This window comes from Etheostoma cragini, chromosome 7, assembly GCF_013103735.1.
Source record: "Etheostoma cragini isolate CJK2018 chromosome 7, CSU_Ecrag_1.0, whole genome shotgun sequence".
In the NCBI taxonomy this organism is placed as follows: domain Eukaryota; kingdom Metazoa; phylum Chordata; class Actinopteri; order Perciformes; family Percidae; genus Etheostoma; species Etheostoma cragini.
Window position 1 is genome coordinate 9,016,785 of NC_048413.1, and position 10,417 is coordinate 9,027,201.

Here is a 10,417-nt window from a genome sequence, read left to right on the forward strand (position 1 = left end):
TGATATTCTGGCCATGGGTCACATCTCTCGCCCAGGTCCGTCAGGCTCCGTCTCACACGCTAATACTCAAACTGAAGTTAGTGGCATTCAATAATTTCTTCCGTGTTTTTCGCTGTGGCCGCAGCAATAACAGAGTTACCAGGTTTGCCTCTTATGCTTAACAGCAAACAGCTGTGTAAATAGCAATTAAAACAGTGGACAAATGACAGCAGTGTGGACCGGCGCTGTCTCAACTGTGTCTTTTCGTGTTGCTAGGGAGCCATGTGTGAGTGAATGGGGGCGGGGCTAGGTGGACAGTAAGAGGAGAGATCCAAACACAGGCACGGCTTTACAGAAGAAATGGGTCATGAAACGCGAAATTAAACCATAGAGCTAACAGACACTAACTAGCACCCTAGAGCCCTGTGAGCTAACAGACACTAACTAGCACCCTAGAGCCCTGTGAGCTAACAGACACTAACTAGCACCCTAGAGCCCTGTGAGCTAACAGACACTAACTAGCATCCTAGAGCCCTGTGAGCTAACAGACACTAACTAGCATCCTAGAGCCCTGTGAGCTAACAGACACTAACTAGCATCCTAGAGCCCTGTGAGCTAACAGACACTAACTAGCACCCTAGAGCCCTGTGAGCTAACAGACACTAACTAGCACTGGTCAGTGCTGTTGTCTAAAAAACAACACAGACGGGACAAAATATTGCGTTTACTGGTAAACCTTGTGATCAACGTATAACCGACTGCTATCTGTTGTGGAATTTTCCTCACGTTACTCTGTCCTCTGTGACTGTCTCCATCTAGAAACTAAGCTGCACGGTGCAGGGAACAACTCTGACGTGCTCATGATCAGACAGTGGATTACAGAGCGGTAGATTGGCTTTGCAAAGAAAACCAGAGCATTCTATGAACGGAATGACAGATTTAAAATATTGCTTGATTTCGCAAATTTGATCGTAGGAAACAAAAATTGTGTTTGGGATTAAAATTTGAATAATTGTGCAGCCCTACTACATAAGCAACAATCAAAATGAAGGATTGGAAACAAAGATACTATATCAAAATTATATTGACTCTAGTTATTAGTTTAGATTTTTTAGATCGTAATATCGTGTTGTCTTTTCCTGGTTTTAAAGTCTGAATTACAGTAAAGTTATGTCATTTTCTGAACTTTTCAAACTGTAAGTATTATTTACTTTTACCCACTTAGTCATTATATCCACTTTACTGATGATTATTTATCAAAAATTCTATTGTGTAAATATTTTGTGAAAGCACCAATAGTCAATATTGAGGTATTTGCTCAAAAATAATGTGATATTTGACGTACTCCATACCGCCCGGCCCTTTATTAAATCATGTTGATCAATTTGATCTGCTAATGATAGCATGCTATCTTGAAGCCCACCGATGTCTTCCATTATGGCCGCACTCTCACGTTGTCAGCAATTTCTGCCCACAGCTCTGTTCTGAATGAGAGAGATAGCCACATACCCTGATTTGCACATCAGAACGGAAATGGAGAGGGAAATAAAAGTTCAGGGATATAAATATATGTGGAAATGTGTGAAAAGTCTCTCGAAATAAACGTGGACTTATGAAATAAAAGTACCATGAAATAAATAAAAGTTAAACCTTTTAATATATTATATTTAATTAATTAAATTGTAAATTAATATTAACATTTATTGAATTATTTATTGCCTCATTTATTTATTTTATGATGTATTTCAAAGTCATATATATTTATTTAATATATATATGTGTTTAAAATAAATAGGAAAATACATGATTCTGGGAAGGGGCATTTAAAAACCACACATTGCTGGTCACTGATTTCACTCGGCAATCCCCTTGAGTCATGAAACTACAGTCGGATATACAAATGGGACAACATTCATTCACTGCACGGATGATAGATTAAGAAGTGACTCCTACTTTTTCAGAAATCAACTTGCACTCATGATAGAGGAGAAATGGCATAGATTTCTTCTCAATTCCCCGTTTAAATCTGCAGTGCCAGCAAACAGAAGTTGGCAACGAAAAGACATAAAAGAGGATCTGTATTTACATAAGTCCTCATACACAACTTCATCATTATCTGTGAGGTTAATGAGTTATTGGAAAAAGAGGAAATACTTGCACACAACCGTGAAGCAGTGATTGATGACATTGTTTTACTGTGTCACATAGAGTACACAGGCGACCTTAGGAATAAGCAGCATTGCAGGGCCGCAGCTATGTCATGGCATTCATTCAGTTAATGAGGGCAAACGACGTTGGAGCCTGTGATGGATTATACTATGGTATATCATGCATGATGTTACAGAGCACACAGCAGTTACTGAGTTCCCACGAATGCCTAACCTAGTCCTGCACTTCTGTCCTTAATTTATAATAAAGATGACAATACTATAACAAAGTGATATGTCTTTAAGTCACTTGTTTGGGTTGTTTTAGTCCGGCTAACATGTGAGAGGATATGTTACTGAACCTTACATTTATGGATTAAAACTTTACAGTGACAATCAGTGATTCATCATTAAGTCCCATATCCCCCTGTTGTTTTCATGTAATGGCTTTTCTATTATGTTTTCATAACTTTCCCCTAGAGAGATGGCAGTTGTGAAACCGCTATGGCTATATAGCTGTCTTTCCCCCCACCATCAGTCTGCCTCATCCATATCACCCCACCCTTGGAGAAAAGTACAATGCGTCCCCTGTGTGAGAGCACAGAGACCTGAGTGATACTGCTTTATATCATGGCATTCTCCCACTGTCACACAACGGCACACACTTGTACACACAAACAGCCTTCGAGCCGGGGCGGTTAATTCAGCCAGCCGACCTTCAGCAAGACCCCAGGTCTTTGGCATAAACGCACAAACAACACACTGTGCAAAAGACCTAAAAGTTGCAGGATCCATGTAAATACACAAATAAAACAAGGTGATGAAAACACAGTATAGCAAGCTAGGGCTGCAAATGACGGTTACGTCACTTTAATTTTGATTATTTTCTCGATCAATCGATTAGTTGTTGTAGGTCTATAAAATGTCAGAAGATGGTCAAAAATGTTGATCAGTGTTTTCCAAAGACCAAGATGACTTCCTCAAATGTGCCGTTTTGTCCACAACTCAAAGATTTTAAAGTTAACTGTCATAAAGGAGTGAATGACTAGAAATGATCACATTTAAGGAGCTGGAATCAGCAACTTTTTACCTTTTTTTAATAAAATAAAACTCAAACTGATTTATCGATTATCAAGATAGCTGCCAATTGATTTAATAGTTGACAGCTAGTCCTAATCGATTGCTCTTTGCAGCTCTACAGCAACCTTTACTCTGCATCTGCTGTGTTGCCAGTTCATGTGGCATAAACATTGTGACATAGGAGATATTTTAACATGACATATTTCGTCTTAAATTGCGACATAACAGTGTGTCCACTTCAGTCAGAATACTGTAATATTTATCACTATATCACGATTTCTAGTTTTCTGATTTAATTACTTCTGAAACCTCAATGTTTTCAATTTTTTACTTAAAGTAGTTTCATATTTTGATGAAATATTTTTTTAGGCCTGCATCTAACAATTATATAAATCTGTTGATTAATTTCGTGTTTCGTGTTAAGAATCGTTTGATCTGTAAAATGTCAGAAAATGGTAATAACAAATGCCCGACATAATTTAATTAAATCCAACATAAGGTCTTGAATTACTTGTTTTGTCTGACCATGCACAACTGAGGAGCTTACAGTTAGCAGTGTTTAGTATTTTTGCTTAAAATATGACTGACAAGATGAACACAGTGAAGGATTTAACAGCAAAAGAGCCATATATTTCCCTCAGGAGTTGGCGGAGTCCAAAATCAAGCTATAAGGAGAGCGTGTGGCCACAAAGACAACAGATGAATGCTCATGTAGTTTGTCTGCTTGATGTTTAATGACTGAATCCTATGGACCAAATGGAGAGAACCTTTTTTCTATCATGTATATTTGCAATAAGCTAGATTTGCAAAACACACAGAGCCTGTTCATCCCATGAATGACAACTATTAGCTAGACACAGGGAATTTAAACATGTCCATGCCTCTTCTTACTCATGAAAACTCAAAAACATGCTTTATGTTGAAAGATTAGTTGCTATAGCTAATCAAAAAGCTTCCACTATTACAGTTTGCTCCGGACCTCATCACCTCAAGTTATCTGCATTTGAACAACGCTTAGCTATACAAGATGCAATTGTGCAGATAATGGACTCACCAAAGGGTCTGTGAGTTAGGAGGTGAAACATATAACTTGATCAGAGTAAACTAAACTTCATTCATTAACTTAAAGTATAAAACAAAATGCTTATATATACTGTCCAAGAGATACATAACATAACCAAAAGGAAAACTGATTGCAGAACTGTCGTTTCCACCCTGTTCACTGTTACTGTCAGTTGAGGTCAACCAGAGTCAAACTTTCAGTCAAACATTCAGACATCAACCTTCTCTTACCTGTTTCCAGAGGAACTTGTCTTCCTGATTGATCTGCCAGGTGGTGACCACGTGTATGATGGACAGCACTGCTCCACTTAGCACTGCTGCTCTCATCCTCACAGGTAGCAGAGTGTAGATGATGTAGATGAAAAACACGGACCACCAGATGCCTTCTGAGGCGCTCCTAGGTGCCACCATGAGCACCCCAAACACCTGTACAGACAGCAAGACTCCAATCACCAGATAACTGACCATCCACATGTAGTCCTGGTGGAAGCCATTGCGGTTGCACACTATCATGAGGGCCATGAAGAGTGCCATCGCGACCGAGAGGGCTGACGAATAAGCCACGTGAGGGGCGGCATGAACACAGTGGAAGGTCAGCATGATGCCGCACACGATCACAAGTACCCCCATGAGCATGGTCAAGGAGCTCTGGTTCAGCCTGAAGAAGTAACGCTGGTATAGGCGCTCCAGTTTGCGGGACTGGAATTTTTTTGACTGGAACACTTGCACTACCCTGAGCCAGCAGTCTGCAGCCGTCACCACCCCTGCTGCCCCATTGGGACCATCGTCGCCCATGTCACCGCTTCCTCCGTTACATCCCCCTTTCCTCTCTTTCAACGCACCATCTTCAAAGCCCAAGTTGACAGATTTCAGCCCCACCCCTTCCCCGGGAGCCCCTCCTCTTTTGCCGTAGTGGTCCTCCTGCCATCCACAACGGACGCCAAAGTTGCCCCCGCCTCCCAGGGCACCAGTCACCCCTCCGCGGTGGTGCTGATGGAGGGGTGCTCCAGAGGGGGGCTCCATAGCATCTGGGTCCCGCAGACAGCTCATGTAACGTGGGTTGCAGAGAGATGAGCCTCCTTTCCGTTTGGACTTCTTGCCATTGCGCTCCCCCCACGCAGTCTTGCGGTCATCCACTCTTGCAACTAGGAAACCACTGAACCAGGACATTCTGTGTGAGCAGAGAGAAGAATGTTTAGTAGAGCATCAGACGAAAGACATATAACAGCTATAAAACTTGAGAGGAACATGTCCTCCTTTGACTACTTGCAGGTGTTATTAATTTACCTGTTGGGGTTCTGGTACATGTCCCAGCCCTTTCCCTTGCAGCCGGTTCACTCATTTATCCCCGTGGACACAATTTTGAAGTAGTGAGGAGGGGTTTGTAGAGGCCACACTGCAGGGCCACAGGGTGGCCTAACTAGATGGGGTCAAAAGGCGTACCAGTTGCTTCACAATGCTTCAAATGTCTTGGCCAGGGTCAGTGAACAGAGACCAAGGTTAGGTAGAAGACCACTCTCTGCGGCCAGGTCTATCTCCACCGCTTCTGCTGGGTCTAGAGGAAAAATAAAACACATACAGTAGACTGTTTAAAAGCAAATGCACAAATAGATCTGGAATGGTGTCATGGCTCAAACGTGGGCAGAAGCAGATGTTTAAGGTGAGAAACGTCAGATCATGATAGTAATGTGGATGTCTTGTGCAGTCTATCATTAATCCCTACAGGTGTGAGACACATTAAAATAGATTTTTCACAACAGGCCTGACACATCAAAATGGCTTGTTGACATAGATCTGCTATCCCAAATCTGACAGGAATTAAAATGCATCATTGTCCACTAAATGTACAAAACTCCCATTTCCTGGACAACCGGACACACTTGAGATTTCATCTTATAACGACAGACAGATTAATAGAAGAAGAACAAGCTACTTCCAAAACTATGGGGGAGGATATGGCCCAAAATAGCTTGGGTTTCTTTAAAGGAGAATTCCAGTCAATTCCAACACATAGCTCTATTGTTTGTAAATTTGGAGTACTGTCAGTGGAGAGAAAAACAAAAAACAAAGGGTGCTGTCTACACTGTGTTATCCTCCTGCTAACATTAGCACCCAACAGGGCAACTTTTAAACTTGTTTTTAGCCTCTAAACATGTTTAATGTGTCATTACAAGTGCCTACCAAAGTGAAGTGATTTCTTTCAATTGAACACACAAATGCATTAAAGTTGTGTTAATTCAGCTCTGTTAAGATCGAGTGTTGATACTGCAAGGAGTGATTTTGGACCATCTGCAAACCAAAAAGAGATACAAACATATTTTCATATTAGCATTTGCTTCTTTTTTTTAAAAGTAAGTGCTGTAGTACAACTAGCAGGAGACAAGTTATAATTGAGGTATACAGCACGTTTGGAGACAATAGCTTATTTAATCATTTAATTGATAGCCTACATATTTTTGTTTTATCTCGTTTCTGTGTTGTAGTTTCTAGGCGGCCCCTTAACTCTCTAACACCGGAACTAAACTCTACTGAATTAGCAGAACTTTCATGCATTACTTTGACGTCTACTGCAGTCAGATTCACTGTGTTCACTAGGAAGGAATCGCTTCACATGGGTAGGCCCTTTTAATGACATTTTGGAGTCAGCTGGGCTGAAGATAAAGAGTGACTCCTTCAAGCTCTGTTTATTATCACAATCAGTGATAAAGGACCAGTAATAAATACAGATAAATGCCACTAGACAACAGAACACTGTCAAGACAAATATCAAGACAGTCATGGGAAACACAGCATGACAGGATCTGTAGGCCTGCAGGGTTAAACTAAAAGTTGTTGTAAAAATTACTAGAAAATCTAATTCCTTCCCTTTTAGCATTATATAACATCTATATGTTGCCATATGCCACTGTCGCACTGTTGCTTGATCTGGAGGAAACTACTAGAACTGTTGGGTCCTTGTAAATTCTGGAGTGTGGTCTATCTGTATAGTGTCTTGAGATAACTCTTGTTATGAATTGATACTATAAATAAAATTGAATTGAATTGAATTGAATATCACAGAGATCCGTGTAATTGTATTGTTGCTGGATGAAATCTGTGTGTAAAGATGCCCTATGAGCACAAAAGAAGGACAGAGAGTGGTAACAGCATGTGAATGAATAGCGTTTTAAATTCTACTCTCCATTTTATCATAATCTTTAATTAAACTTTTCCTAAAAAAGTCTGCTGGACATTCCTGTCAGTTTGATATTGTAGACGTTGTTTGACTTAGTTTAGTTTTTTTTTTTAAGTGTACCATCAATGCATGAAAGTTTATGTCCAATGGTATGTTTTATACCATTACCATACCCCTTAAAATAGTCCCCTGTAGGTATAAGGACTTACTTTTTTATATCCAAAGGAAAAGGTGTAGGGTGACCTGGTCGCATTTATGTCACCAATAGTAGGCTACTATAACGACCATTCAGCATTTTTATAATAGTAGTTAATTTAATAATAGTAACGTGGTGTGGTCTTTTGCGTCCTGATTGAATTAATCATCCACATATGCCTGAGCAACTGCTACCAGCTGATCTTACCAGGCCTCCACACACCCTGAGCTCCACAAAGTGCAGACACAGACGCAACGCAGCCGCTGCAGCCGCTTCTGTTGAAGCAAAAATAGCATTTCCTCGCCATATCTTGCCTGCATGCGCCTTCTCTGGCACATATCAGTCCAAGCCGTACCGCCCCCCGCGCGCACACACACACACACACTTCCCCTCTTTCTCCTTGTCCCTGACTCCCCTGCACAAGGTCGACCAGCTTGTACCCATTTGCAATCGTCGCGGTGTTGCCGCTCGCTTAGTGTGTGTGTGTGTGTGTGTGTGTGTGTGTCTGCATGGTGCTTGGCTGTAGCCTACTCTCCAGTTTCCCCCACTAGCGTTGGGAGAAGGGAGGGGAAGCGGAGAAGGGAAGGCGGAGGTTACTATTCATAGGGGACATTTTCAACCGGACAGCCGCTATAACTGGCGTTACAGCCACAGACAGCGGACATAAAGTAATTCATAGTGGGTTTGATGTTAGACAAGTCCGAAGCTGTGTTTGCATCAATCTCTCTCTGTGGCTCAGTTGTCATCCAGATGATACAGATTAGAAAATAGGTATGCAACGCGCTGTATGGCCATTTTTTCATTTCATTTCAGCTTGCGGATGATATGTTTGCGATCCGGTGTATAAATGCACAGGCGGGCCGTGTGTAAGGGCCCGCATTCAAACAGCGCAGGCTTCTTGTTACATAATACCATGGCCTATGTGACAACCATAGCGGGGACCATAAAACCATTCCGTTGATTTCGATAGTACAAATTAAGACACAAACACGCCTATGTCAGTGATGTAACCTATTTTGTGCAAATGTCCTTCAGCCTGCAGCAAACCAAAGCTCGCAGTTTACGTGTATTGACAAACATGAGTCTTGGGTAAATAAACAGAAATAAACACGTTGCTGCTGCTGCACATTCCTCTGCATCAATAGATGGAGGGCTAGCGGTGAATAAATGCTCTAAACCCCATCATTTACAAAGACAGTGGGTTCGTATAGCGGTAATCACATGGAGATGTTTAAGTTTAAAGTGATGTTATGACAGATTATCTGCGGGTGATGCAAATCATCATGAGCATCATGCAAATTGCGGTCTCCTAATGTAGCCAATTACCCCCCCTCAGGACTGTCAGTTGTAATAAGAAACATAATGATGCCACCCCCAAAAAGATATGTTGTAATTGGCCGCAAGTGGAAAACACGTACTGGCCGTGTATCCTATGCCACCAGCACCAGCGTGAGGCAGAGGCCTTACAGCAACTGTTGCCAGCTATGTCATTCACTCCGACAGACAGGGTTGACAGAGTGGCAGATGCGTCTACGGTTCATTGCAACAGCGTCTGAGACATTAGTGTGACAGGAGAACATATATTATATTATATGTCGGCCTGCAGTGTGCAGCAGCAGTTGCAGTCAGAAAGACGGACTCACCGTGTTCATCTTCTTTTTCTATTCCCCGACAGGACCGCAGACGTTGATCCGAGTCGGCGTGGTTCTCGGTCGGAGCGGTCAGGGTGGAGGACCATAGCCTACCGTTAGCTGTCCAAGGATGGTCCGGTTAAATTGGTCACCCTGTGGTGGATCTCCTCCTGTCGTCTTCTCGCTCCACTCCCTTTCCTCTCCTCCCCCTGACCCTCTCGGCTCCAAGCACCACTGTCAACACGGGGGAAATACGAACATCACACTTCCGGTTATTGCTTTTCAAATTAAAATCTTTCTAACGAGCAGATGTGTCGGAAGTGGGCTATTTGCAGCCCAACAAGCAATCACTTAAAGAAATCACATAAAGAAAAGATCAATACTTCTATGTCTGCCCCCCTCCCAAAAGTACAACTAGTATAATTTTCTTTATATAAATAACGAGATTTGCACCATAAATTGATGCAGAAAAGACTTAGAGACTAGACTTCTCTGTATTGATCCTTTTGGGATGACTCCTGCAAGGAAATTGAAATTTACAGCATCCATTTTAGCAAGAATACAGTATAGAAGACAGTATAAAGACAATAATAACAGTATTAATAATAATAATAATAATAATAATAATAATAATAATAATAATAATAATAACAATAATAATAATAACAATAACAATAACAATAATAAGAACCTTTGGCCATAAAAAGACATTAACCATAAATTATCAGTCAAAGGGGTCAGGTGTTAAAATGACCAAGTATTAATGTAAGTCCAGGTGTGTAAGTGTATGTATGTATGTATGTATGTATGTATGTGTGTGTGTATGTATGTTTTGTCCTCTCTGCCCTATTTCCTCCTCTCCCCGAGTGAGGAGTTGTATAGTCTGATGGCATGAGGGACAAAGGAGTCTTTAGTTTGAGAAAAATGAACCAGAATGCATAAAATCAAGTGTTTGACAAAAGTCGAGATCAAGTACAAGTCAAGGTTAAATTCATAGCCCAATATCGGAAATTTGCCTCAGGAGTTTTTACAATCTGTACAGCATACGACCCTCGATTTGGATAAGGAAAAACAATATACAATATAGACAATCCATTGGACAAAATGATGCATACGCTTTGAACATACTGAATATGAAAATTAATTG

General features: G+C 41.2%; 1 protein-coding gene across 2 annotated transcripts in view; it reads right to left on the bottom strand.

Annotated features, from left to right (window-relative positions):
- The window catches only part of LOC117947096 (adenylate cyclase type 6-like), a 34,624-nt gene extending 25,091 nt beyond the window's left edge, over nucleotides 1-9,533 (bottom strand). For both annotated transcript variants that reach the window (XM_034875692.1, XM_034875691.1), the window contains exons 1-3: nucleotides 9,283-9,533; nucleotides 5,556-5,823; nucleotides 4,500-5,439 (exon numbers count right to left, since the gene is read on the bottom strand). In XM_034875692.1, the coding sequence (XP_034731583.1) occupies nucleotides 4,500-5,439; nucleotides 5,556-5,575 (960 nt within the window). In that variant the 5' untranslated portion in view covers nucleotides 5,576-5,823; nucleotides 9,283-9,533. The remainder of the gene's footprint in view (nucleotides 1-4,499; nucleotides 5,440-5,555; nucleotides 5,824-9,282) is intronic.
- Between the last annotated feature and the right edge of the window lie 884 nt (nucleotides 9,534-10,417).